At 66.2% G+C, this 27,345-nt stretch overlaps 2 protein-coding genes across 5 annotated transcripts in view; one reads left to right on the forward strand and one right to left on the reverse strand.

Annotated features, from left to right (window-relative positions):
• The window catches only part of PITPNM3 (PITPNM family member 3), a 72,131-nt gene extending 52,286 nt beyond the window's left edge, over positions 1-19,845 (forward strand). For all 4 annotated transcript variants that reach the window (XM_036078364.2, XM_036078368.2, XM_036078363.2 and 1 more), the window contains 11 exons: positions 289-461; positions 1,501-1,671; positions 2,763-2,957; positions 3,386-3,534; positions 5,665-5,781; positions 7,897-8,013; positions 8,251-8,399; positions 8,635-8,784; positions 11,458-11,641; positions 13,245-13,373; positions 15,851-19,845. In XM_036078364.2, the coding sequence (XP_035934257.1) occupies positions 289-461; positions 1,501-1,671; positions 2,763-2,957; positions 3,386-3,534; positions 5,665-5,781; positions 7,897-8,013; positions 8,251-8,399; positions 8,635-8,784; positions 11,458-11,641; positions 13,245-13,373; positions 15,851-16,153 (1,837 nt within the window). In that variant the 3' untranslated portion in view covers positions 16,154-19,845. The remainder of the gene's footprint in view (positions 1-288; positions 462-1,500; positions 1,672-2,762; positions 2,958-3,385; positions 3,535-5,664; positions 5,782-7,896; positions 8,014-8,250; positions 8,400-8,634; positions 8,785-11,457; positions 11,642-13,244; positions 13,374-15,850) is intronic.
• A 345-nt stretch (positions 19,846-20,190) lies between these two features.
• On the reverse strand, positions 20,191-24,077 carry PIMREG (PICALM interacting mitotic regulator). Its single transcript, XM_036078382.2, has 4 exons — positions 23,597-24,077; positions 21,925-22,184; positions 21,338-21,433; positions 20,191-20,904 (listed from the first exon to the last, which is right to left on the reverse strand). The coding sequence occupies exons 1-4, from the start codon at positions 23,885-23,887 to the stop codon at positions 20,871-20,873; spliced, it is 681 nt and encodes a 226-aa protein (XP_035934275.1). The 5' UTR covers positions 23,888-24,077; the 3' UTR covers positions 20,191-20,870.
• Positions 24,078-27,345: the final 3,268 nt, after the last annotated feature.

Consider the following 27,345-nt stretch of genomic DNA (forward strand, 5'->3'; position numbering starts at 1 on the left):
TTTATTGGATGGCGGCCGAGCGTGTCTGTCCAAGAGTCTCCTCTGGCTGCTTGCCGACTAGACGGGGCGGGGGCCCCATGGCCCCCGAAGGCTGAAACGCTTACCATCTGGCCCTTCAGAGGAAATGTGGGCCGGCCGACCGCTGCCCTCGCTGAACGTCAGGCCTTGGTGGCCAGCGCGGGGCTGGGTGTGGGCTCGGAGGCTGCCGCGGGGACGGAGGGCTGGGCTCTCCCCGCTCAGCCTGCGCGCTTCCCTAACAGCCTTCCTGGCCCTTTCTCCCTGGGGCAGCATCCACTCCAGCGTGCTGAAGGACGAGGCCGAGCCCCCTGCGGCCGGGGGGTCCCAGCCGCCCGAGGTCAGCCTGGGTCGCTTGGACTTTGACGTGTCCGACTTCTTCCTCTTCGGCTCGCCCCTGGGCCTGGTCCTGGCCATGCGGAGGACGGTGCTGCCCGGGCTGGACGGTGGGTGGCTTGGGCTGGGGCTTGAGAGGCCTTGTGTGTCTGGAGCGGGGCGTCAGGCCCTCTGGCTCAGGGAGGGGCTGGGGGAGACGGCAGGGGGGACGGGGGGGCGGTTTCCCCTGATGGGGCAAAGGTACGCCGGCACTGGTGGATCTCACGCCCCTGTTCAGAGAAGCCGAGTCTACCCTCCTGTGGCCGCCCATCCCCGGCGCCCAGGCAGACAGGCCTGCTGCAGCCGGTCGGCCGTACTGCCCCCTGGTGTGCCCGGGCACACACAGTGCCCTCACCTTGGACGGCTGCCCCCACTGCTCTAAACCACGCAGTGCAGTGATCTGCCCAGCGGTGCTTCCGCCGTGACTCTGAGGGCGCCTCGAGGGTCTGCATGTCGGGGCTCCTCAAACTGCTTTTGCACCAGCGCTCACCGACACCGACACAATGGCACGGATGAGAAGGGGGAGCTCTGCCCGAGGCGGGCTGGGGAGTGAGGCAGAATCCCACGGCCGCCCTCGGCATTGCCAAGGAAGCCGAGGGCTCCCTGGACACCGGGCCGGCCAGCCCCCTGAGCCCGGTGGACAGGGAGCCCCAGTGGAGACACCTGCTGGTCTGTGGGAGAAGCATTCTGCCGGCTCTGGGCGGCCGTGAACCCGGCTGCCTCGGGGACGGGGCCCCGAGCCACAGTGACGGACCGTGTCTGCCTTGCAGATCAGGCAGCGGCTATGTGAAAGCCGGACGGATTTGCAGGAGCCTGACTCGGGGAGATAGCGGAGGGAGGGGCTGCGTGAGCAGGGGCCCAGAGACAGGGGGACACCGTGGCCTGGGTGGGGGGCTGCAGGCCAGCACCTTGGCTGCAGTGCTGGGGCCTCCGGTGCTGCTCCTGGGTGGGGAGGGGGCAGATCGGCAAGGTCTTGAGTGCCAAGCTCAGCACAACGGCCTTGCCCCTGTTGGTAGCAGGGAGCCGAGGCAGGTGCTTGAGCAGGGGGGTAGGCGACTCAAAGCTGCAGTCGGGGGAGCACCCCGTCACCCCAGCACCTCTCACCCCCAGGCTTCCAGGTGCGTCCCGCCTGCGGCCAGGTATACAGCTTCTTCCATTGTGCGGACCCCTCAGCCTCACGGCTGGAGCCCCTGCTGGAGCCCAAGTTCCACCTGGTGCCGCCCGTCAGCGTGCCCCGCTACCAGAGGTTCCCGCTGGGCGATGGACAGTCCCTGCTCCTGGGTAGGCTCGCGGGGGTGCGAGGGTGTGCTGCGCCCGGGGCTGGGTCCCGCAGTAGCTGAAGGAGGCCCGAGCCCCCGCGGAGCAGGGTCTGCGAGCTCCGACCGAGCCGAAGCCAGGGAAGCAGCCGCCTCACCTGCCTTCCCAGCATCCCACCGTGTGCGCACCTGCTCCGCGGGAGGCGCCTGGGGGCTCCAGGCTCTGCCCCCGACGGCTTCCTGGGGCTGGCACCAGCACAGTGCCCGAGCCGCCAGACCTGGCTGCAAGTCCAGGGGCCCACGCTGGGTGCTGACTGGAGGGGCAGGGCACGGAGTGTCCCCACCCGGTGGGCATCACGGAAGACGGGGCCTTGGACATGGCATTGGGACAGGTGGGGATGACCTGGAGGATGGGGGTCCAGGGGAGCTTTGCAGGGGGAGCAAGGGCAGGGGGGCGTGGGGGAGGGCCAGCCTCCGGGGCGCGAGCGGAGTGAGCCAGGCATGGACAAGGGGAGGCCTGCGATGGGTGGTCAGGGCTAGGAGACCAGGGCCTCGGCTCCGTATCCCCGCTGAGGAAGTCTGGCCAGAGCCTGTTCAGAGCTTTGGGGCAGATTGGGCGGAGGGTGCAGTGCCTGGCTCGTTCGGGATTAAAAACCTGCCCCGCCCCCCCAATTTTTAACAGAAACTTAATTTCCAAAGTCCTACTTGTCAAGAGCTTCCACAGACAGAAATGGCTCTGAACATTCCCCCTGCGCACCCTAAAACGCCCTGGCCCCAGAGAGCACCTTAGCCCCCAGGCTGGAGTGCCGTCCACGCGCAGGCTCGGCCTCAGTCCTCCGTGGCTCAGGGAGGAGTCTGAACGAGAGCACGTGGTCACGGGTCACCCTGTGACCTCAGCCCGTGCTTTTGGAGCAGTCTCCCAGAGATGCGCAGGGGCCACGACGTAGAGGAGGTGGAATCCAGCCGGGCCCGCCAGGGGCCCCAGAGGGTGGGAGGGGGGAGGTGGGAGGTGGCTGGCACCTCCGGGTGCCCGTGCTCCCGCCCGCGTAGGGCAGGCACAGTGTGGGCAGCTCGGGGACGCACGACCTCGCCCTGACTGTGATGTCCCCCCTGCAGCAGATGCTCTACACGCCCACAGCTCCCTCTTCCTGGAGGGCAGCTCGCGGGACAGCCCACCGCTTCCGGACGCCCCCGCCTCGTCTCCCCAGGCCCTGCGGGCCCAGCGCCCAGGACGGAGGATGAGCCAAGACAGCTCGCATAGCGAGAGCTCGGGGTCCTCGGACAGCCTGGCCCCCGCAGGCGCCTCCCGCAGTGAGTGAGGGTCCTCGGGGCCCTGCCTGGCTGGAGGGAGAGGGACCTTCCCTGGGGTGGCTGCTGAGGGCAGGCCAGGAACCATAAAGGAAGTGCAGACTGAGCTCTGACCTCTGGCCCGGACAGGGCCCTGTGGACCGAGCCGTGGCCTAGACTGACGTCGACCCCAGCCCGAGCCCTAACCCCGATGTTCTGTCCTCCCATTGGGAATCCCTGCATCCCGGGGATTAGACCGGATGTCTCCGCAGGGCCGGCCCCCACTCCCGGGGTCCCGTGTGCAGCCCCCGTCCTGGGGGCAGCAGGTGAAGGAGCTGCTGGCCGCGGGAAGCTGGGAGCTCGGTGCGAGCTGGGTGCTTTGGCCTCACACGGCCCTGTGGGTCCGGGCCCATGCTGGCCACACTGTCCTCACCTCTCTCTCGGGCCCACAGTCACGGCCAAGTGGTGGGGCGCCAAGCGCATCGATTACGCCCTGTACTGTCCTGATGTCCTCACGGCCTTCCCCACGGTGGCCCTGCCTCACCTCTTCCACGCCAGCTACTGGGAGTCCACGGACGTGGTGGCCTTCATCCTGAGACAGGTACTGCGCCCTTTCCTGGAGGGCCCGTCCTTGTGCGTGGGAGAGGGCGACCTTGCAGGCCACCCTAGGCCCTGGAGCCGTTAGCCAGGTGGGGGGGTCTCAAGGTCAGACGGTGGGTCTCATGAAGAGCATGGGCTTCTGGTCAGCAGTGTGGTACTTTCTAGAAAATGAAAGAGAAAGTACCTGGGAGTACATACCCATCTTCCATCCTGGAGACAAGGGACAAATGCCTGTCCCTCCAAGGGCCTCAGGGTCCTCAGAGAGGCCAGCGACTGGGGGGGCCTGGGAGGAAGGAGGCCGGGAGGTGGGGCCGGAGAGGACAGACCACGTGCAGCCTCGGGGGCCGAGGGCAGGAGATGGATTCTGTTCTGTGTGCCACGAGAAGCCACGGCAGGGCTCGGACGAGGGAGAGCAGTCAGCTGACTGTATGTCTGGAAGGGAATCCCGTGTCTGCTGCTTGGTGGGCCAGAGAGAAAGCAGGAGGCCCGTTGTGAGGCCAGCCTGGGAGCCCGACTTCGGGATGGTAGCTGGGTGCTGGTGCGGGGCGCCAGGGGGCCGCCGGATGCGACAGAGGGGAGGCCCACAGGTCCTGCTGTCCCCAAGCACCTGGGGGGCGGCTTCTAGGTTTGGGGAGGAGCAGGGCCAGGCGGGGGTGCGGGAAGCCGTCTTGGGTCTGGACCAGGGAAGAGTGGGGTGCCTGCCGGGGATCGGGAGGGCAGGTGAGCGGAGTCTGGAGCTTGGGGCCGATGTGGATGGCACGTAAGCCAGTGATGGGCACGGCCCCCTGATTCCCATGTGTGGGGTTCCCCACTCCCGGCAGCTCTCCTCCTCCAGACAGTGCGGCCCGGCTCTGACCCCACCTACCCACAGGCTGAGGGCTCAGCCCACCAGGCCGCCACCCTCCACCAGAGCTAATCCCAAGTGCAGGTTGTTGCCTGGGCCTCACGGGCGATCCGAGAAGCCCGTCTCGGGTTCCGTCAGTTAGCGAGAGCAGCTCCCAGGCCCCAGAGAAGCCCCTTACTCACTGGATCGTCAGTTTGTTGGGCACAACTCAGGGACAGCAGGTGGGAGGGAGGCCCAGGGCGAGGTGTGGGGCAGGGGCAGGGCCGCCATGCCCCCTCCAGGAGTCCCATCCACCAGCACCCCCGCGCACTCACCCTATTCTTTTTGGCTTTCGTGGACGCTTCATTACTTAGACACCATCGATTAAACCTTTGGCTTTTGGTGATTGATTCGACCTCCAGCCCGTCAGTCATCCGTCCGCATTGGTCAGTGGGGGGACTGGGAGTTCTCCTGGCCTCCAGCCTCCCCTTAGGTGGGGTCCAAATGCCACCTCATTAACAGACAAAAGGCACCTTTAGGTCTCTCAGCATTCAGGAAGTTGCAAGGGTCTTAGGAGCTCTGCGCGGAAGCAAAGACCAGGTCTGTAGTCACGCTCCCCCAGATGCTAAGGGAGTCACTGTAGGCAGAGAACCTCCGGGGAGGGAGCCGCAGATCCAGAGGATGGAGGACCAGTCCCCGGGGACGGAGCAGAAGAGGGAGTGAGCCTCTGAGCTGGGCAGGGCGCAGTCAGGGGGCCTCGTGCACAGTGGCTGCTGGGGGGCCTGGGGCGAGCCTACCAGGAGCAGGTGCAGGGGAGGGGTGGGGCGGGCGGGAGCCTTGCACGGGTGGGGTGGGTGTTTCGTGGGGTGTGGCTGTGGGGGACCACGGAGAGATGCCACGGTTCTGAGAGGCACGGAGACATCCTCAGGACGGGCACGGGAGCAGTGTGTTTGGGTGCTAGAGGGCATGCCCTGGTGGGGAGGGACCAAGTAGGGGGGTGGGTGGGGGTGCGGCGGGAGCAGTGCCCGCAGTGGGCAGGAGGGAGGGGCCGGCCTCAGGGAAGGAGCGGGGCAGAGAAGGGATACAGATTGGGCGCAGCGAGGTTCAGGCGCAGCGGGCAGAAGCTGAGCGTCCGAGAGCCCCGTGCTCTGGCCCCAGCTGTCGGGTCCTGGGGCTCCCAGCCCCCCTGAGGGTCCCGGGCTGGCAGGTGGGGAGGCCTGGCCGGCCACAGGCTGGTGGGCCCAACAGCCCGGGCGGAGGGAGCAGGGCAGCCGGGCTGACCTGGAGCCGTGCTCCGCTGTTCGTCAGGTGATGCGCTACGAGAGCGTGACCGTCAAGGAGAGCGCGGGCCTGGATCCCGCGGCGCTGAGCCCCGCCAACCCCCGGGAGAAGTGGCTCCGTAAGAGGACCCAGGTCAAGCTGCGGGTGCGTGCTCACTGGCGGCCACCGGGAGCAGGCTGTGGCGGGGCTGGGGGAACGGGGTTCTGGGGGCCTGGGCACTGGGGTCGGCTTGCGGGGGGGCTTGCGGGGGCGGGTACCAGCTGCAGTTGCTGGAGGTCCGGCCTCCGCAGATGTGGACGTGAGTCAGAGTCCTGGCCACAACCGTGGGTCCCACCATCTGCTTCACCACTGAGCGTGGCCTGCTGTGGTATTTGCCATGATAGAGGGAGAGGAAGAAGGAGAAAAGGACGCTCAGGGCAGGCCACACAGGGCTTCCGTGAACGAGAGTCACCTCTGCAAGGTGTGGAAGCAGGAATAGGAGTCTGGGAGGCGTAAACGCATGTTTTACTGAGCCAACCATCATCAAGTGTGGATGTGGCCACTGTGTCCTCTGCTGGGGGGAGCATAGGGGCTTAGGGACACAGCCCCTGGCCTGGTGGGAACATCTGACGTGGACCCTAAGAACAGTCCCGAGGACAGAAGGTGATCGGCGCTCCGTGAATCAGCTGTTTTTGTAAACTTACGTATTGAGCTATAGCCACGTTTTACACCACGTGTAAACATGCCCAGCTCAGTGGATGTCGGCGTGGTCGCAATGTGTGCAAACATCACTACAGTCGGTTCTGGAACATGGTCGTGGCCTCAGGAGCAGACCCCTTGCTCGTGCCCCTCACCCACTGCCACCCCAGCACCGCTCTCTGTGGATTCGCGCACCGTGGACCCTCCGTGTACGGGTCACGCAGTGTGCTGTCTTCCGCGTCAGGCTTCTCTCGCGGGGCCTCCCATGTCCGAGCAGGTGGCCGAGCGGTCTCGCCTCGCAGGGACACACCCGTTTACCGTTGGCCGGCAGTCTGGAGCGATGCAACGGGCTTTTGCGTGGACACGTGTTCTCGCTCTATGGGGTGCGGACCCAGCCGGGAAGCTCCAGTCTGTCTGTGGGAGGGGCCGGCAAGCTTCTCCAAGGCCGCTGCGCCAGTCTACACCCTGCGGGGGGCAGGCACCGGTGAGGAGTCCGGCCGCCCCGGCAAGCGCGACGGGTTTCCTGGCGGTGTGGCTCTGCGCTCCCCATCTTGTCGTGCGTTTATTCGCACGAGTCCACTCTCCCCCCTCGAGTGCTCTTGTAGGGGGCCTGTGTCGCCCCCCAACTGTGTCCAGGTCAGCATGCCTGACTGCTTCGTCCCCGCGTGTCCGGCACCCAGCCCAGGGACTCGTGCCGTGAGGGGCCTGCAGCTGAATTGCCTGAATTGCACGCAGACACCATGGGGGTTGAGAGGAGTCCGTGGGTGCTTTCTGGGCGAGGCCGGGCCAGGCCGCAGTGGTGGGTGGGCTGGTATTCGGGTCACGCGGAGTCAGGGCGCCAGGGTGAGCCCAGGCCCGGAGGCAGCGCCACGGGCTGGACGGGGAGCAGTGGGACGTGCACTGGAAGGTCATGCGGGCTCAGCTCAGGATCCAGACGTCATCCGTGGGTGCCACGAGTCCACGGTGCTTCCCCGGCAGGTGTGGAGAGAGCCCTGTAAGGGGAGGGTCACCGACTTGAGGGATTCGGGTCTGGGAGCAAGGCTGGGGGTGGTGGGTGGTCGGAGAGGCCTCTGAACTGCAGGATGAATGGAAACCAGAACTGGAAGGACGGGGACATCAGGACAGTTACAGACAAAATGACTCCAGTCCAGAATGCTCTGGAGTGTGGGGATGGGGGCCAGAGCGGCTGTGCCTGGTGGGGGGCCCACATGGCGTCCTTGCATGGCTCCCTCCGCTCTGGTACATCCCGCTCTCCCAGTAAATGGCTATGGGGTGTGAGCCGGGCCGGGAAGGGAGCCCCAGAGGTATCCCGGCCACGTCCAGCCAGGACCTGGGAAAGAGGACAGTCAGGGGACCGACCGCTCCCTCGGGGCGTGTGGGATGGTCAGGAGCAGAGCCTGCTTGTCTGTCCTTGGAGACTGTGCTGGGGTCCACGGGTCTGTGTTCCTCACAGATCCCGCGGGAACGCGGCTCAGGTCTACCCGGGAAGGCAAGATGCGGCAGGGACACGTCCCTCCGGCCGTCCTAAGGATGGTGTCAGGAAGAAGCAAGCTCCGGCCAAGCCCGTTTCTGTCCTTTCAGAACGTGACTGCGAACCACCGGGCCAACGACGTGATCGCGGCCGAAGACGGCCCCCAGGTCCTGGTGGGGCGCTTCATGTACGGGCCCCTCGACATGGTGGCCCTGACCGGGGAGAAGGTATGGGGTCCGCGCTGTCCCTCGCGGGCTGCACGTGGCAGGAGGGGTGAAGGCTGGGGGGGCAGGCCGGGTGGGGGGAGCCCGGAGCAGGTCGCGGAGGTGAGCTGGGGGAAGGCGTGACCTCGGCGTGTCTGAGAGGCGGGAGGGGCGCCGGGCGGAGAGCTCCCTGGCCTGGCCCCTCAGCCGCGCCGCAGCCCCCCAGCCTTCAGGGAGCCCCCCGCCCCCCGCCGCATGCAGGTGGACATCCTGGTGATGGCAGAGCCGTCCTCGGGCCGCTGGGTGCACCTGGACACGGAGATCACCAACAGTAGCGGCCGGATCACGTACAGCGTGCCGCGGCCCCGGCGCCTGGGGGTCGGCGTCTACCCGGTGAAGATGGTTGTCAGGTGAGACGCCGGGTACGTTCTCACGGCCCTGCGGGCTGTGCTCTCCCGCGGGCCCGTCCCTGTCCGCGGGGAGAGACGGAGATGGACAGGGTCGCCACCCTGGCACCGGGGGGCCCAGCCAGCTTCTCTGTGGCCCTGGCCCCCCACGAGCTCTGGCCCAGCTGCAGGCCGACCTCTGGCCTCGGGCTAACACCTGACCCGGGTGCACGGCTGACCACAGGCAGGTGCCTTCTAGGGGCGACCAGACCTTTGCGATGAGTTACCTCACGGTGCTGCCCCGGGGCATGGAGTGCGTGGTGTTCAGCATTGACGGGTCCTTCGCCGCCAGCGTGTCCATCATGGGAAGTGACCCCAAGGTCCGGCCGGGGGCAGTGGACGTTGTCCGGTGAGTGTTCCCTCCCTGCGAGGGAGGTGTCCTGCCTTCGGGGGCAGGAGCCTGCAGCCCGGGGAGACGGCCGCGTGTTGTCTGGGCCGGGAGCCGGGGAGTTCTGGTCTCAGTGACTCAGGGCCCCCCGGAAGCGCCCTGCCACTCGTGGACCCCAGCTCCCCGCTCCCTCCCTGCGTCCACTTATCTCTGCAGTGAATCAGGCCTGGTCTCCCGACTTCCGATCCCGGTCAGGATACAATCGGTGTATTCGGATTATCTCTGTGAGAAATGCCTCCAAATTTAGCAGCCAAAAATAATAATTTATCATTCCATCTCTCGTGGTTCTGTGGGTTGCTGGGCTCTGCTGATGTTGTCACGTGTCCCCATGACTTGCAGCCAGCTGGCCATCTGGGGTCGTCTGCAGGCCCCCTAGGCTGCAGTTCGATGTGGCTTCTGTACTCACGTGAGCTCTTGTTCCTCGGCTGGGCTCACTCGCTCTCTGTCCACGTGGCTGCTCTCCGTGGCTAGTCTGGACACCCAGGGGGAGCTGCAGGCCTTCTTATGACCCAGCCTTGGGGGTCGCAGTGACCTTTGCACTGCGTTCTGTGGGTCGTAAGTAGTGGTGGGATCCGCCCTGACTCACGGGGAAGGGGCCACGTGAAGGTGTGAATGTGGGATGCCTGGCTCCCTAGGGGCCACCTTTTGAGACCAGCTAATGCACAGGGCTAAGTGGGAGATTGGGGAAAGCAGGGCAGGCTTCCTGAGAGAGGTGGCGTTAGAAACAGCCTCTGGAGGATGGATGGATGCATGTGTCCAGTCCACGCCGTTGCACAGAGTCGCGAACGTAGAAAAGCAAGAAGAAGAAAATACACTGCTGATTTTGATCGGCCAGAGAGACGATGCAGCGTGACGACAGGGAAGGGCAGAGCACGTGTGGGGAGTAGGCGGGACTGGGTCGGCAGCCGGATTCGGATGGGGCCATGGGTGTGGCTGGAAACAGCCCACAGAAAGGTTTTGCCGTAGGAAAGCAGGAGAGGGGCCACTTTCCTCCCTCCCTGCCTCCACCCCTGCCTCCCTCCCTCTCTGCCTCCACCCCTGTCTCCCTCCCTCCTCCCTCCCTGCCTCCACCCCTCCCTCCTTCTTTCCCTCCCTCCCTCCCTGTTTCTCTCCCCCTCCCTCCCTGCCTCCACCCCTGTCTCCCTCCCTCCTCCCTCCCAGCCTCCACCCCTCCCTCCTTCTTTCCTTCCCTCCCTCCCTCCCTCCCTGCCTCCACTCTTCCAGGCTCAAGCTGGGAACTGAGGCAGACACAACTCCTAGAGGGAGGAAGCTCAGTCTCGTGGGGAAGACAAGTCACGGGCACGAGAAACCGTAACCCAGGACTCCAAGTGAACAGAACCCCAAGAGCAGGACAGAGCCCAGGCCCTGCTTGCACGCAGTAGCTGCGGGCACTGTGGGGAGAGCAGGCCAGCCTGGGTTAGGGGCTCCCAGAGTCAGCTGACCGCTAGATGCCCTTTGGTCCTGCAGGCCCTGGACAGGGTCCAGCTCCCGCTGGGGGGGGGGGGGCATTCATTTCTCTTATGACATCTCCAGCCCCTCCCAAATGAGTGAGTGAGCGTCCCCCTCCCACAGCTGGGAAGGGGAGACTGTGGTCCTGCCCCCCCCGGGACCCGTCCAGCGCTCGGGCCTGTCCGTCTGGGTGCCTGGGCCACGGTGGCACTCTGTAAACCTTGCTACTCATCAGAAGCTGCTCTTGATAAACAGGCGACTGGGCCCCAGCTCAGAGCTCACCGGAGTCCCCGGGTGACCCCTGGGCCCGTGCTTTGTTGCAAAACCTCCCGGATCTCTCAGGTCAGGTTCCAGCTTTGGAAACCCCCAGTCTCTGACAAGCCGGGGGTGGTTAGTGCCCCAGCAGCCCCAGCAGGTCGGGCCTGCAGCCGGGATTCCGGGTGAGGTCAACAGAGAGCACCCTCCCGCGGGGCTGATTCTGCTTGGGAAGCTGGGAAGGCTTCCTGGAGGAGGGGGCCCTGAAAGACAGCATGGGCACGGGAAGAGAGGAAGCCAGGGAGGCTGTGCAGGGGAGGGGGCGGCAGCTGCAGAGTACAAGGCTGGTGGGCAGCAAAGCTGCTGTGTGTGTGGAGGGGCGGGCCCCAGGTGCGCAGAGGAGGGAGACCTGAGGACGCGGCAGGGAGCCAGGATGGAGTGAGGGGATAGGTCTGTGACTGACAGATGTCGCCGTGGAAACAGCCCCAAGGATAAGGAGGAAGCGGCCCCCCAGCGCAGGCTGCAGGAGCACGCCCTGCCAGGCCTGGCTGTCGGCCCTGGGTCAGCCCTATGTGGCAGTTCGCCCGTGCCCCCACCGTATAGACAGGCCTGCAGTCCTGGGGGGCTGCCCGGGCTGGGGTGGAGTGGGGGAGCTGTGAGCCAGGGCAGAGAAGCAAGCTGAGGGGGAGGGTGGTCAGATCCTGCTGGAAGGAGGGGAGGAGCTGAGGGGGCAGCAGTGGGGGTCAGTTGGTGGTGGGCATGCGGTGTCTGCTGGCCATCTGGGAGATGTCCGGGACTCCCGGGGCTCAGCCCCAGTGTGGCTTTGGAGTCCTTCCCCCTGGCTCTCCCCGGGGGCTCCTCAGGAGGGCTGCGGGGTGGGCTGGGGGCTGCAGGCCCCGGGGCTGGACCCCCCGTGCTGTGCGTCCACAGACACTGGCAGGACCTGGGCTACCTGATCCTGTACATCACGGGCCGGCCAGACATGCAGAAACAGCGGGTGGTGTCCTGGCTTTCCCAGCACAACTTCCCCCAGGGCATGATCTTCTTCTCAGACGGGCTGGTGCATGACCCGCTGCGGCAGAAGGCCATCTTCCTCCGCAACCTCGTGCAGGAGGTGAGTCCCCACAGCCGGGAAGGGGAGAGATCAGCCCCCAGACCCTGCTGCACGCTCCTCCCCTCCGCCCTCCAACTGCAACCGCGCCTGGGTGCAGAGCACACCCGTGCGTCTCACTGGGAGCCCGCACAGCTCCGCAAGGTGGGTGCTGTCCACAGGGACCCATGAGGGCGACGCGGCTCACTGGGGCTCGGTGATTCGCCCATGATTCCAGAGTCACACGTGTCCTCCTTTATCTCCTGCCCCCGAAGCCTGAACTCTGTCTCTGCCTCTGGTTATTCATTCAGTGGACACCTAAGTGGCCACTGTGCTCCGTCCGGGTCCTGCTTCGGGGCACCGAGCTGTCCTCTCCTCCCGAGCTGTGACCTGGAGCGGTCCTCACCGTGGGACCCAGGCCCCAGCACAGCGTCCCCTGGGAGCTCCTTAGATGGGTAGCCACTCTGCCTCCCCCTCCTGCATTAGACACGGTGGACAGGGCCCCCCGGTCTGCGTTCTGCGTTCCGCTGATGGAGAGCGGGCCCAGGGGCTCAGTGCAGCCCACAGCCTTTGTGTGTGTGACCCAGACCTGAGGATGGTTTTTGTAGTTTTCAGCGGTTGGGGGGAAAATCAGAAGGAGGATCACGGTTCATGATGTGATGATGATAGCAAACCCAGATTTCAGTGCCCGTAAACACAGTTGCGTTGGAACCCGGCCACATCATTTGCTTACGTGGTGTTAACCGTGGGTGCGAGCATGCGGAGCCCACAGTTACTTATTATCTGGGCTTTCACAGCAAAGTCTGCCAGTCCCTGACTCAGAGAAGGAAAGACAGGTGAACCGACAACCTGCTGGTCCGAGATTAGCACAGGCCCCTGGGCAAACAGGAGGACTGAGGCGGCTTTGCCCGGGGGGGCGGGTGGGGGCAGAGAAGGCTTCTAGGAGGCGGCATCTTCTGAGCTGAGTCCTGAAGCCTGCACGTGAGTTTGCCAAAGAAACAGCCTGTGCAAAGGCACTGAGGTAGACGAGCCTGGGATGTTCTCTGAGGCTCGTGTGGACAGGGTCAGGCCCAGGTCAAGCAGGATCAGAGGCCTGGAGGTCATCAGCAGTGGAGGCGTGGCCCGGCGGGGCTGGGGACGAGGAAGGGCCCAGGCCCCTGAGAGGTGAAGCTGTGAGCGACTGCGAAGGAAGGAGCAGGGGCAGAGTGGGGAGGCAGACCTTCAGAGCCCAGAGAGGCAGTTCTGGGTTCAGTCCTGGAGGCCGCTGCCATTGAAGAAGCCAAGGTGGAGGCCGAGGTGGTCAGTGGGCTATCCCCAGCGATGGTGGGACCAGAGTGGGGGCTCAAAGTGAGCAGCCAGAGGGTGAGCATCAGGGGTGGCCGGCCGACGAGCTGTGTGAGCACCACAGTCTGGGGGTGCGGGCGGCACAGGGTTGGGGGTCGGGGGCCGGGAACACCCGGCCTCCAGTCCTGGCCCTGGGTCCCGTAGCCCCCTGTCCAGTGGGGTCAGAGGTGCTGAGGTTCCGAATCCCCCGGGAGCGGGCCTGGGGTGCAGGGCGGGGCGGGAGGGGCGGCTCCTGCAGGGGCGCTTCCTGACGCGGGGTGAAGCCGGCGGCCCTGTGTTCCAGTGCTTCATCAGAATCAGTGCGGCCTACGGTTCCACGAAGGACATCTCTGTCTACAGCGTGCTGGGGCTACCACCCTCCCAGATCTTCATTGTGGGCCGGCCCGCCAAGAAGTACCAAACCCAGTGCCAGGTGGGTGGCGGCTGGGGGGGGGGGGCGCGGGAGGGGGTGGGGCGGCGCAGGCAGCTGGTTCTTCTGTCTGCTCTGTCCTTCCTTCATTCCGCCGGTGCTAGTGGGCACGTGCCCAGCCAGGCCCCGTGTGGGCGCAGGGGAGGCTCCTGGTGGGACCAGATGTCACGTCATCCCATCCAGCAGGATAGCGGGAAACGGAGGCCTGATGCATGGCGGGGAGCACGGGGTCGTGGGCCCCCAGCGAGGAACAGCTAAGATGGGGGTGGGTTTCGGGACTTTGAAGGAGTTGTCCAGGAAAGGCTTGAGGTGGGAGGAGCATTGGCGGCAGGAGCAGCAGAAGCAGAGGTGGGGGGTGACAGCAGGACCCCGGCTTGGCTTGGGGGGGCACAGCCCAACGCCTGGCTCACGGCCCGTGTCCTCGACGTCTTGGCAGTGAGTCTGTGGTTGAGAGTGGTCCCCAGGCTGCAGGTGGAAGGCCCGTCGGGAGAAGGGGAGGCGTCCGAGAGACACCGCGAGGCAGGATGGCTTGGAGTCCGAAGTGACCGGGTCAGACGTGTGGGCTGAAGGACAGGGAGAGCCACGGACGGCGCCCGGTTTCTGGCATGGGTGACCAGACAGGTGCTGCTGTCATGGGGACTGAGAGCAGGTTGGAGAACACGGGGATTGAAGGGAAGGTGATGACCCCCCGGACTGTGGGGTGTGACAGCAACCCTCAGGTGCAGGGCAGAGACGGTGTCCCCCTCAGAGTGGGACCCTGGTAGAGACGGTGTCCCCCAGAGTGAGACCCGGGGCAGAGACGGTGCCCCCTCAGAGTGGGACCCAGGGCAGAGACGGTGCCCCCCTCAGAGTGGGACCTGGGGCAGAGACAGTGCCCCCCAGAGTGGGACCTGGGGCAGAGACAGTGCCCCCCCAGAGTGGGACCTGGGGCAGAGACGGTGCCCCCCCAGAGTGGGACCCGGGCAGAGACGGTGCCCCCCAGAGTGGGACCTGGGGCAGAGACGGTGCCCCCCAGAGTGGGACCTGGGGCAGAGACGGTGCCCCCCCAGAGTGGGACCTGGGGCAGAGACGGTGCCCCCCAGAGTGGGACCTGGGGCAGAGACGGTGCCCCCCCAGAGTGGGACCTGGGGCAGAGACGGTGCCCCCCCAGAGTGGGACCCGGGCAGAGACGGTGCCCCCCAGAGTGGGACCTGGGGCAGAGACGGTGCCCCCCAGAGTGAGACCTGGGGCAGAGACGGTGCCCCCCCAGAGTGGGACCCTGGCAGAGACGGTGTCCCCCAGAGTGAGACCTGGGGCAGAGACGGTGCCCCCCAGAGTGGGACCCGGGCAGGGACGGTGCCACCCCATGTCCCCCCTAGAGTGGGACCCGGGCAGGGACAGTGGCCCCCCAGAGTGGGACCCGGGGCAGAGACGGTGCCCACCAGAGTGGGGTCCCGGGCCAGGGACGGTGCCCCCCCAGAGTGGGACCCGGGCAGAGACGGTGCCCCCTCCAGAGTGGGACCCGGGCCAGGGATGGTGCCCCCCCCAGAGTGGGACCCGGGCCAGGGATGGTGCCCCCCCCAGAGTGGGACCCGGGCAGAGACAGTGCCCCCCCCAGAGTGGGACCTGGGCCAGGGACAGTGCCCCCAGAGTGGGACCTGGGGCAGAGATGGCATCCCCCCAAAGTGGGACCTGGCCCAGGGACAGTGCCCCCCCCCAGAGTGGGACCCGGGCCAGGGACAGTGCCCCCCAGAGTGGGACCCGGGCAGGGACGGTGCTCCTCCAGAGTGGGACCCGGGCCAGAGACGGTGTCCACCCCCAGAGTGGGACCCAGACCAGATGCCCCCCCAGAGTGGGACCCAGGGCAGAGATGGTTTCCCCCCCCAGAGTGGGACCCGGGCAGAGACGGTGCCCCTCCTAGAGTGGGACCAGGGGCAGTGACGGTGCCCCCCCCAGAGTGGGACCCAGGCCAGATGCCCGCCCCAGAGTGGGACCCGGGGCTTCTCAGGCCCTGATGCACAGGTGTCCTGGGGCCTTGGTCACATCCGTAGGCCTGGCTGGGGCCGGAGAGCCTGCCCGTCAGGGCCCAGGTCCTGCAGCTACTGCTGGTCCACAACCCACTTTCTGAGGAGCAGGGTGTGAGGACCCAGGGGGGCGATGGGCAAGAAGGCCGCCGTGGGGGCCAGGACCTGATGGAGTCCGTGGAGGAGGGGCCGGGTGATGGGACAAACTTGCATTTGGGGGATTTGGTGGCAAGGGACAAGGATCCCCCGTCAAGAACCCAGAGCTCTGTGTGTCCCAGGGGTGCAGATGGATGTGCTCAGAGGTTCAAGGTGGGCGGGGAGCTGTTCTGGGTCCTGAGCTCCCCGTCCCGCCAGGCTCCAGGGCACAGCTGGAGACCCGGGTAGGGCGGGCACGGGAGGCGTGGGGGCGGCAGCTCGCGGCTCTTCCTCCCGCCTGACGCCTGTGCCTCCCCCCCCGCGCCCCCCCCCCCCCGGCAGTTCCTGAGCGAGGGCTACGCGGCCCACCTGGCGGCGCTGGAGGCCGGCCACCGCTCGCGCCCCAAGAAGAACAACTCGCGCATGATCCTGCGCAAGGGCAGCTTCGGGCTGCACGCCCAGCCCGAGTTCCTGCGGAAGCGCAACCACCTGCGCAGGACCATGTCAGTGCAGCAGCCCGACCCGCCCGCCAACCCCAAGCCCGAGCGGGCGCAGAGCCAGCCCGAGTCCGACAAGGACCATGAGCGGCCCCTGGCCGCGCTCAGCTGGGCGCGCGGGCCCCCCAAGTTCGAGTCGGTGCCCTGAGGGCCGGGCTGTGCACAGAGCAGGGGGGCCCTGCCTGTGGGCCAGGGGGGCTGCTTCTCCCCGAGACAGGCCTTTTCCTGCTTTTTCCCTCCCGTGTCTGTCCAGCAGTGTCCGACCAGAGCGGGGAGGGACCCAGCCGTGCCCGGGGGGTAGAGCCCAGGGTCTGTGTGCAGCCGCGGCTGCCTCCCCGTGTGGGGCCCGTGACCGCAAGCCCGGGTCAGCGCCGGTGCGTGTGCGACGCCAGGGAGCGGGCCTGCCCGGAGCGGGAGGGTTGGGCGGAGTCGACCATCCTTCTGGGGCCCCGAGGCTTTGGAGGTGCCGGGCAGGCCTGGAGGGAAGAAGCCCCCAGACCGGGCACCAGTGGCCCCGGCGGGCACAGCGCCTGCCGGAGGGGTGAGCGGCATTTGCACTGCCCTCCCTGTGGCATCCCGGGTCACCGTCTTGGGCCTCCTGGCTTTCCTGGGGCCAAGTGGCCACCTTCTGGGAGTGAGAGGCTATCCCCTGGGTCCTCCTGTGTCCGCGGTGTCTGTCCACGGCCCTGGGGGGCGGGGTCTGGTGCTGACGGTCTGTTCTCCTGCGGCTGTCCATTGTCCCCGTCTTGTCCTCGGTACTGTCACCATTCTCCCGTGGCCCGTGAGGACAGTCATTCCTCTTCCCGGGGTCCTGCCTGGCGCCCTCCCCCGTGAGGCTGCGGCCTTGGGCTCTGGCCCAGCTGGGCTGCCTGTGAGCCCACTGCTCGCTCTCTCTGGGCCCTGCCTTGCTTATGGGATTGGATGGGTCTCCCCGCTGAGATGGGTGCGGGTTTCTGACTCCTGGACTGTCTTGCACTAGGAGCCCCTCAGAGAGCCCAGTGTGCACCTTGCACGCAGTCTGAGAGGGGGCTCTGGGGGCCCCTCGCGGGCTCCGAGCACCCCACCAGTTCACAGGAAGCCCTTGCGGGGAGGGACGGGGATAGGAAGGTGGGAAGGGGTCCCTGCTCCACGGGGCGGTTTGCTTTGCACTGATGTCCGAACCAGGTGTCCCAGGAACAGGGACATCGCCCCAGAGGGCACTGATCTGACTCGCCCTCCACAGCTCTGCTCAGACTGATTCTCCCTCTTGGCTCCTGGAGGGCACAGAGTTGACATCCCGGCATTCTGGGGGTTCATGTGATTTTGGCTCAAACTGTTGTATTCTCTTCCCTTCTGCCTGCCACTCCGCTGGGTTTGGTGCCCTTACCCTCCTCCTGGCTCGTCCCCTGAGGTTGGCAGGGCTTGGCTCCTGGGGTGGGGGGCCCCTCAGAGCCTGCCCAAACTGTCCTGCTGTGAGCCCCTGGCCGGGGGGCCTGGGTCCCTGCACCCCGCTGCTGTCCGGCCGGGCCCACTGCTGTCCCCGGGGGCTGCCGCGGCCTGCTTCTGGGCCCCCTCTGGCCGTCCCCGAGGCTGGCTCAGCTCCTCCAAGCAGGGCTGCGTCCGGCCGGGCTGCCCCAGAGCCCAGACCTCTGTATCCGCAACAGGCACCCGCGTGAGCCCTGTGTCGCTTCCGCTCAGCGTCTACCTCTCGCAGCTCCTGCGTGGCCCGCGTTCTCCCTGGACAGCGACCGCTCTGTGAATTGCCTGGCAAAGCGGGCGCCCTGCTGGGGCCGGGGTGGGGGGTCCGGGCTCCCAGCCCCCAGCCTGCGCTCTCCGGGACGCAAGTCTTCTCCGGCGCGGCCAGCTGGCCCGCTCCACCTGCAGGGCTGTCGGCACCGAGCCCGAGCCCCGGGCTGCTCCCTCTCTGCCCTGCCTCCCGGCGGTTCCCGGTTCGGACGGGCCGCCCCTCCTTCCACATTCCATCCGCGGGGCGCTCCATGAGGCGCCAGCGCTTAGGGCCTAGCCGCGTCCACCCTTTCCAGAATATGCCCTGGACGGAGCGTGGGCAGCCGGCCTGCCTCTCTGATGTTACGCGGAAGCTGCTGATGTAGGTGATAAAGTCCTTAGTGGGAGTTCCTTCTTCCCGTGTTGGGCTTCCTCTGCGCTGGAACCCCAGGCCGGAAGCCTGAGACAGAGACAGACGGAGACAGAGAGCACCGGGACCCTGCAGGGGAACCTGCGTCCCGTGAGCAGGGCTCCAGGGCCTGGGCTCTGGAGCTGGGCTGGGGCACCCGGCCGGAGGCCACCCCCTTGCTGTCCGGAGCTTGGAGGACCCATGCCTGCGATGCTCAAGGTGTAGAGCGGGACGCGGTGAAGTGTAGAGCGGGTCCCCCGGGAGCCCCAGCTGGGGCGCGTGCGGGTGGGCTTCTGCAGCGGGAGGCTCCTCGGCTCTCCCGGAGACTCTCACCAACACACTTCCTGTAGCAGTGGCTTGTTCCATTGTGTCCGTCCACTCCAGGCCGAGGAAAACAAAGCACCCAGTGGGCTGTTCTCTGGAGGGGGCTTGCCTCTCCCCGGAGCAGTTCTGTGACCTGGTCTGGCTGTTTTCTAGAGAATCCTTCCAGTTCCCGGTGTGCCCGCTCCCTGGGGGCTGGGAACCTCTCTTCCTGCCTGACCAAAGCTCCTCGTCTCTCGTGTGGCATGTTTGTTCTTCCTGATCCGGGGCTGTGCTTGCCGAAGCGCTGCCTGCCCCCCTCGTCCGCACTCGCCCTGTTGGGGGCTCGGGGTGCACCCCTGGCTGGCGCCCGCTCTCCCGGCATCATGGGTTTTCTCTGGAAGATCTCACGACTCCTCCCTTAGGCTCCACAAAACACGTATTTAAAAAAGTCAACTCTTTTCATGCTTTTGGATGAATGGCCCTCCTGTCTGGGTGCTGGGCCGCGGAAGAGCAGGTGTGGACCCCGCATTCCGGAGGTTGCCGGGGCGTGGGCCCCCTGAAAGAGGGGAGGCCGGGTCTCACGGTCTCGAGACGGTCCTTTTACCTCCTTGGAGCCCAGAGTCTATGCCCCCGACGTGTCCTGCAGGCAAAACAGGGTGCCGGTTTTTGAAAGAAACCCAGTCCCATCGGGTGGGGAGGTGGCACTGGTTCTGCTCGGACGCCCCCCCGCCAGCCTCGGTGCCGCCCCGCTCCGGAGGGGCACCCGGACTGCGGCGGAGCCTCGCAGCTTGCCCCCGCCTTAAATAACCAATTTCCCGCCGAATCCTGGGGGTTTGGGTTCCAAGTGCTCTGGAAACCTGTTCTCTTTGGCTCAGCCAAAAAAAGCCACCCCTCCCTCCTTCCCCTCCCTCTGGGCTTGGGGACACTTTCTTAAAAATCACAGCTAGGGTGACGTCCCCGAGCAGTAGCGAGGCCCGGCCCGGGTCCTGCCATTGGGGCCGGGAGGGAACGCAGTGGGAACCCACCCTCACCGGGACGAGGATCGGCAGGTGACACCGAGGGGCAGGACAGGAGGCAGCCCGCTCGAGGGGCCTCCACCCCGGGACCCCACTGTCCTTTCCTATTTGTTTACTCCATGGCGGCAGCCTGTCTGACCTTGTCCGTGGTCTGGCTGTTCCTAAATGTGTGACTCTCAGTATTACTTGTGGTGGATGGTTCTGTGGTGAAAGAAAGGTTTACCCTACTCCTCATGGCTGCCTTGTACAAAATCCGTTAGAGAAGAAAATGTAAAATACCAGGTTTCTAACAAGACACACACCGCGTTACGGAGCTAAAAGATTTTTACAACTGGTCTTGATTTTGACGTGAGCTGGTTTTTAACTCTCGGATGTTGTCACTTAAATAAAAACCTTATTTGCCTTTAAGGTGTTCTTGGTTCCGAGCGAAGCTGAGAGACCGTTCCTGCTCCTCGTGCTCCCCCCGAGCTGGGGGCCGGCCGCTTGGCCCGGGGGGGGACGAGGGGAGCGCAGCCCCGCCGCCCCGACTGGTGTGTGTGTGAGTGTGTGTGAGTGTGAGACACAGAGAACAGACGTCACGCTCAGAAGCAGAGTCTTTATTATGAAAAAGCAGTGTTATCTCCAGGGAAGTCACACGCTGGTTTCTTTCTAATAAAATGACAAAGCGGGTTTCTTAAATAATTTACCGAGGGCAGAAGCCCCCACTGAGTGGTGCCACCCCTTCCCGCACGCCCACGGCGCCCTGTGCTGACGGCAAGTAGGGGTCTGTGGGCCCAGGGTCTCGGGGCTCTGGAGGGGCCGCGGGGACGGGAGCTGGGGTCCCTGGGCCGCCCAGGGGCTGATTCCTCGCAGGTCCCCCTCCTGGGTGCACGGCTCAGGGCTCCCCAGAATCTCTGCTGCCCGGGCTTCCCGCTGTAGACGCGCCACAGAGCTCGAGTGCGGCATGAGTCTCCAGGCCCAGTGAGTCTCAGGCTGGGGCGGGCGGTCCCGGGCAGAACCAGCTGTGGCCGGTTCTGAGCAGAGGCCCCTTGTTAGCAGGGGCCCGAGGGCCGTGCTCGGGAGCTCGGGGGCACACACGGGCCCTGGTGTGAGGGAGTGGTGGTCAGATGTGCCTTGCTTCCTGCAAATACACAGCTCCCTTCGTGCCCCCCTCCCCGCGCTCAGAGCAGGGACGTGGGGGCCCCACAGTCGTGCCCTCCGAGTCGGGAGCTAGGAGGTGGCCGGTGTGCTCAGCTGCTGACGGGGTCGGTGAGGTCAGCAGCTCTCGCTCCAGGCGAGGGGAGACTCGCACACTTCCTGCCCTGCTGGGCCCGTCAGCTCTGGGGGGTTTTCCAGAAAAGACTCCGTTCTTGCACATGTTTGTGCATGAGGAGGAGGAGGAGGGCCCAGGGAAGATGCTCGGAGGAAGGCATTACCTGCAGGCACCGTCCTCCTCAGTCTCGGATGAGAGAAACGGTCATGTCGCCGCTAGAGGTGGGAGGGCGGGAGGGACCAATGCCGTTGGTGCCACGGGCTCGAGGGGCCCTCCCGCCACGTCCCCAGAGCTGGCCGCGCCCCACCCAGGAGCCCATCGTGGCCACTGGATGGACGGGGGACTGGCCCCACATTAGGGCAGCTGCAGACCCGAGGCTTGCCTCCAGGAGGGGGTCCTGACCACAGACCAGAAACTCCCTAGCGGCCACGGAGCTCTTCCCAATTCCACGGGCAGGCAGGAATCGGGGAGCCATGGGGAATGTTGGAGGAAGGGCAGGTCTTTCAGGAAGCAGGTACCTGGCCTGGGGGGGTTCCAGGTGATGGACAAACGTGGCACCAGGAAGGCCCAGAGAGGGGCAGGGGCAGGCCAGGGTCACACAGCCGGTCAGACCCAGGGGCAAAGATGGCCCCAGAAATGCCGGCTCACCTCTCCTCAGCCACGATGGCCTCGTCTGGCTCCTGGGACAGCTGCTGGAGACGCTGAAGTCCTGCTCCCACAGGCTCTAGGTCACCGTCAGACTCGCTGAAACAAGGAAAAGCCACCCCCGAGACTCGCGGAAACCTGTAGCCCCCCCCCCCCCCACCAAGTGGCACTGGGCCGGGCGTGCAGGCCGGGGAGATGCCCGGGGAGCTGGGAACACCTTGTCCCAGACCCTCCCCTCCCCTCAGGAAGTAATATTGGTGCCGCTTGGAGCGCCAGGCACAGAACAGAAAGCGCAAGACCCAGAAGGTCAAGGGCAGGTGACCTTGCAGACAGGCCAGCCCTGCTGTTGCCCCCTTGGAACCTGAGCCTCGGCCTCCAGAGGGCTTCCAGACTTGCTTTGGGCTCGCCGGGAGGCTCGCGTCTTTGACAGATAGGGAAACTGAGGCCCTGGAGGACCGCCCCCCCCCCAGGCCCCCCGCCGGCCGGGGCAGAGCTGGGCCAGAGCATGGCTGCCGGCAGCTCAGGGTGCCCCTGGCAGCCACAGGAGGGGGCCCAGCTCGCGTTGGGGGCGCCAGGCACTGCTCCCTTACCTGGGGGAGCAGAGGGGCTCTGTCGAGGAGTAGGGACTGCGGAGGGCAGCCTCCCTCCTGGGCCGCCGCAGGGGGTAGGCGCGTGGGCCCCCGCGGGCAGGGAGCCGGTGACCGTCCCTCTCCCACGGGTCCAGGGCCACGTAGGCGTGGGCAGCTCCAGACAGCCGGGCGCTCTTCTGTGCCCCCCTCCGCCGCCTCCTGGCTCTCACCTGGGTTTCCACCAGCCACTTGGTGCCACTGTGGCAGGACTCCTGGATTCTCTGTGGCGGTACAGGGAGAGCTGAGCAGGGACCAAAGCCAGCGGGCGCTACTCCCGAGTGTCCCGGCTGTACCTCCCGCCGCGCGGCCGCCCAGCGGGCCTGCGGACCCCGGCAGCTCCGGGTCCCGGGTCCCGGGGGAGGATGAGTCTGTGGGAACCGGGCCTGCCGCAGCCGCCACCTCAGAACCACCCGGGGAGGGAGTGCGCTGGTCGGAGTCCGCGTTCAGCCAAGCCCAAACCCTCTCCCGGGACCCGTAACGACCCTGGCTCTCCCCGCAAGGCCCAGAGCCCAGGCCTGCCCCCAGGACCCCCTCTGGTCTCACACACCAGCTCACCGTCTTCTGCAGGGCCAGCTCTCAGGACGCTCAAGGGCTCCGAAGCCCTCTGGGGCTCCTCACTGCCTACGGGGGCGAGCCTGAGCCCTGGGGTCTCTCGGACCCGCCCGGGCTCCTCTCAGCCAGGACGTCTGCCCTGGCAGAGCCAGAGGCCAGAGGTTAGACTAAGACCCAAGGTCCATGTGGTGCGTGGTGTGGCCGTGGGCGGACCGTCTCAGTTCACGTCTCTGAGCCCCGGGGAATAAAACCGTCCTGGGGCTCCTACAGACAAGACTGGCGTTTGGCTCAGAGACCTCTCAGCGGAGGGTCTGTGGATTTCAGAGCCCCAGTCAGACCCCAAGGAGATACCCACCCCCATTCTTTCCTTGGGGGTCGGTCCATCCTCACGGCTTCTGTCCCTCCTAGGTGACACCTTGCCTCATTTTTGGGTTTGAAGACCCGTTCACCTGGAAAGCCCACAGGCACCTCACACCAGCACCCCACACTTGTCACCTGACACGAACCCCTGCAGACCTACCTTTGAGCCTCTGCAAGGCCAGGCCCCCAGGCCCCTCGGAGGTGAATCTGCTCCTCACCCTCTACCACCTAGCTGAAGAACAGTACTAATATGCTAATCCGGCCGGATTCCAACCCTGTTGAAAATCCTCCCCCCTGGCTCCCAGTCGCTCCTGGGAGAGTCTAGAAACACCTCCAGCCCGGGACCCCTGCCCTTCCCGTCCTCGCTCTCTGCCCTCTGGCCACACCCAGACTTCTCTTCTGCGTCTCGCTGTCCCCCAGCTCTGGATCTGGACTCAGGCTATTTCGCTTGCCTTACAACCTCCTCCCACTGCCCCTGTCCTGGGTGGTTCCGTGGAGTCACCTCCTCTGGAAGCCCTCCTGTGTTTGGTGTCCCCCCATTTCGCCCTTGCTTGCCACCCTACCACAACGCAGCTGCATCGTCTTGCGTCGTGGGGCTCGGTTCCCCTGGACAGTGCACCTGTCCTCATGGGGTTGCCTCCTCACGGCGGCCCTTGGAGGCCTCAGCCGTCTGGCACCACGGAAGCCTGAGCCAAGGGACAGTGGACGTCGCCCGCCTTACCTGGGACACAGCACCCAGGGCGTTCTTCGCTGAGCGAGCCGCAGCCTGGAGGCCCTGCTGGCCTGGCTTGGGGCTTTCCAGGCGTTTCCAGGAGGGCCCTGCGCCGAGGTTGAGACTGACCGCTCTCAGGGGCAGCCTCCTCTGAAACTGTCTGCACAGGGAGCCCAGGGTCCCCCCGGAGGTGTCCGGATGGCAGGCGGCCCGCGGCAGCACCTCCTCCTCCAGCAGTTGCTGGTCCTGGAGTGATCTCGGGTGCACCGAGGCCCCCACGCCCGGCCACTTGGAAGCCATCTGCCTGGTCACGAGTCTGTTCAGCCCACCAGAGCCTGGGGAGGAGACCAAACGGCAGGTCAGCGAGGCATCCCCCTTACCTCCCCAGGCCCCACGGACACACAGGCGGCCCGGGCTGGGCGTGGAGGCCCTTGGCAGCCGTGGGTGTGGGAAGGAGGGTGCTTCCTGGAAGAGGGGTCGGCGAGGCCCAGAAGAGGGCGGAGGGTGGACGTGCCGCCCCGCGTGTCTGCGGGTGTCTACAACAGGTGTCTTTCCCTCCAGCCTCCTTTCGGCTCTCGGACTCCAGCGGGGAGGCGGGCAGAGTCCGGACCGGCCCTCGCCGAGCCTCCCTGCGCCGGGGCCCCATCGGAGGCCCTTTCGCGACGCCGCGCGGACCCCCCGATCCGCATCTTGCAATCCCCGGCGGGCCCCGCATGCGCGCCCGTCCTGACCGAGCCCCCCGCCTCGTCCGGGTCCCGTGGGAACGGAAGGGCCACCGAGTCCCCGGGATGCACTCACGCAACAGCCCCCGGCGCCGCCCGCACGCCCCGCACGGCCGCTCCGCGCCCACCCGGCCGGTTTGAAACTCCGCGCGGATCCGCCCCCTGGCCCGTCCTCGTAGCTGATTGGCCGTGTCCCCGCAGCGCGGCCGCGCCCGGGATCCGATTGGCCCCCGCCCTCGCGGCGGGAATGCTGCCCTCCGATTGGCTGGCCGCCCCATTCATGCCTCGGGCCGCGCCGCGGGGGGCGCGCAGCGGGGCACCGCCCCTTTGTCCCCGCGGTCCGGCGCCCCGCCGAGGGGGGTGTCTCCCCGGTGCGCTCGCGAGGTGCCCGCTCCCGCGCGGTGCGTCTCTGTCTCCAATCCTTGCTCTGTGTTCCCCAGACGCGCCCCCCGCACTCTGGACCCTGGAAGATCCTGGAGGAGGGGACAGACTAGGATACACCGGCCCCCGCCCTCCTCCAGTGCAGCCCCCCATCCAGGGCGAGGCCTCCCCCCCCACCCAGCATCCGAACAAGCTCCAAACCTCCCCCTTTAGAAAGCCCCTGCCTGCTTCCCGCGACCTCAGGGCAACCCTGCCGCGCCCCCCCAGGCTTCCCCGCTGCGGACCCCACCCGGCCCTCGGGCCCCTCACTGCGTAGCTCTGTCCCGGGCCGCGACAGGGCTCCCCACCGGGCAGCGCGCCCCCTCTCCGGCGGGGTCTCCATCGGCGCTCCCCCCTCACCGTAGCTCTGTGCGGGCCGTTACAGAGCTGGGGGACCCCAGTCCTCGGGCTCAGGGACTCTCCTCTCCCGGCGGGGGGTGGGGGGATGCGCGCCCCAGGTGCTGGTGTGCCCGACGAGCCCTTCCGTGGTGACCTCACGGGGCAGCCTAGGAGTAGACCAGGAAACAGGTCTGGCGAGGTTAGGGGGGCCCCAGTGGCCCTCAGTTAGGGGACGGCGGGATTCCCCGAGTGGGGAACCAGGGTCCCTGCACCCACTCCTCAGATCTAGCGTGTGCGGAGAGACTGGTGTCAATGAACCAAAGAACCAATAATCAAAGAAAATGATGACACAATGAAGGCGCCCACATGGCCCGTTTACAGCTCAGGCCTACAGAATGAGCCAAGGGAGCAGAGAATGTGTTTGGGGGGGGCTCCTGGCACAGGTGGCCAGCACCCACGGTCGGACACCCAGCCCACAGATGTGTAAGTGAGACAGAAGTTTCCGGAAACAATATTGGACTCTGAGCGGTGTGCTGTGATTCTCTGCTTTGCTGTTTCATCGCCTGACCAGGGCTCTGCCTTCCCCCCGCCTTCCGCGCGCTGGGGCTGACTTGTGGCCTGTTGGGGACAGGCGTGCGGGTGGTACTTAGGGGATTCGATTCCTGCCTTTCACCAGTGACACGGGCGGCGGGGGGGGGGAGGAAGCGAGCGCCCGTTGTTCTCCCGAAAACTAGCCTGCAGCTCAGTGAACGGGAAACAGTCTGAGCTGCGAGGGGCTGGTCCCCACTGTGTCCGCCATCACAGGACAGCCTGCATCTGTCCAGCCTGAGCCCGGGCCAAGCCCACGAAGGAGGTGCTATTTTTACCCCCATTTCGGATGGCAGCGCAGACTGGGAAGGTGACGTGTCTGGCCCAGCACGGAGGGCAGTCAGAGCTGGAACAGAAACCCTTGCGTGTCCGGCTTCCCACCCCGAATGCTTAACCGTCGTGGATCGTGGGATATCCCCAGGGTCAGGCGTGAATGGAGGGATGCTTGACGGGCCCCCTGCCCACGTGGGGCTTTGCACCCCCGCCCTCACAACGTCCCTGGCAGCCCAGGTGACGGACATCAGTGTCTGTGGCAACGAGGGGAGGAAGAAACGTTTTCTTCTGAATGAGAGGCTCTCCCTTGCAGGGGCGGGGCGGGGCGGTGAGGCCAGGCGGGGGAAGGAGAGGGGGTGTGCCGAGGGGGGCAGGCTCCTAGTGGAGGGGTTGCAGGAGGGGACAGGGGCTCTGCGGAAGGAGACAAAGCCAGTCCCAGGCGGAGGCTTTCGGGGGGGTCCAGCCCCACCCGTGCCTCTCTTGGAGAGGAGGGTGGAGGAGGAGAGGAGGGGGGGCCCCAGCCCTGCCCTGTCCTGGGCGGGGCTCCCTGTCCAGCCGCAGAATTTCCTGCCAGTTCCCGTGACCTCCTAGAATGGTCGGTGCTGGAAGAAGCAGACACTACACGGTGCCAGACGCCACGAGTGAGGCGTGCTCGGGGTGAGGAAGGGGAGGAAGGTGCGTGGGGAACCCCATGTGAGCCGGGGCAGCGCAGGCTCCCCCAGGCATGCGGGGGTTTTAGGGGAGGAGCTAGGGGACAAAGTGCAGGGTGGAGGGGGGTGGCGAGGCTTTCCAACACAGGGGCCTGCCAAGGCGGGGGTAGGGGCCTGGGCACCCCTGCTTCTAGGCCAGAGGGAGGACTGAGGGCCCGCCCCCTGGGGCAGGCAGCCTGGGGCAGGCGTTGATCCACTGCGGGGAAGGAGCCTGGGGCTTATCCTGAGAGCGGCAGAAAGCCTTTGATGGGTTTTAAGAGGGGTGGGGTTATTAGACTTGCCTCTCCCTGAAGTCCCTTAGGAGGTTAGTCTGGGGGCCCGTCCGGAGGCTGTGGCCTGAACACCTCCTTCTTCTGGCCTCCGTTTCAACAAGCACCCCCAACCCCACTCCCACCCCTGCCCACCGGGGGCGCAGAGCTATCCGATCTACCCCGCCGGCCCCCATGCCTCTCGACCCTCTCCACCCTCTAGAGCGGAGCGATCAGTCAGCTTTCTCTTCTGCCGCGGATTACTCAAGAAATCAGTCGTCTAGCATGATGCACACATACAAAGCCAACAGCCACGCCACCCTCATGGGGGGAGGGGACAGCACTGCCAGGACCCCAGAAGCAGCCCCCACCCCCACCCCTGGGTCCTGCCTCGTCTCTCCCCCCAACTTTCATGGTAATCACTTTTATTTCCCTTTGTACTTTCAGCATCTGACCTC

Source organism: Halichoerus grypus, chromosome 2, assembly GCF_964656455.1.
Source record: "Halichoerus grypus chromosome 2, mHalGry1.hap1.1, whole genome shotgun sequence".
NCBI lineage: Eukaryota > Metazoa > Chordata > Mammalia > Carnivora > Phocidae > Halichoerus > Halichoerus grypus.

What these genes read in the sequence shown, in the direction of transcription:
- PIMREG (XM_036078382.2), bottom strand. Translation starts at nt 23,887, where the DNA reads ATGGCTTCCAAGTGGCCGGGCGTGGGGGCCTCGGTGCACCCGAGATCA. An exon ending in CCCTGGGTGCTGTGTCCCAG is followed by an intron (nt 22,185 to 23,596) that starts GTAAGGCGGGCG and finishes GTACCGCCACAG; the next exon opens with AGAATCCAGGAGTCCTGCCA. An exon ending in GCCATCGTGGCTGAGGAGAG is followed by an intron (nt 20,905 to 21,337) that starts GTGAGCCGGCAT and finishes TCCCACCTCTAG; the next exon opens with CGGCGACATGACCGTTTCTC.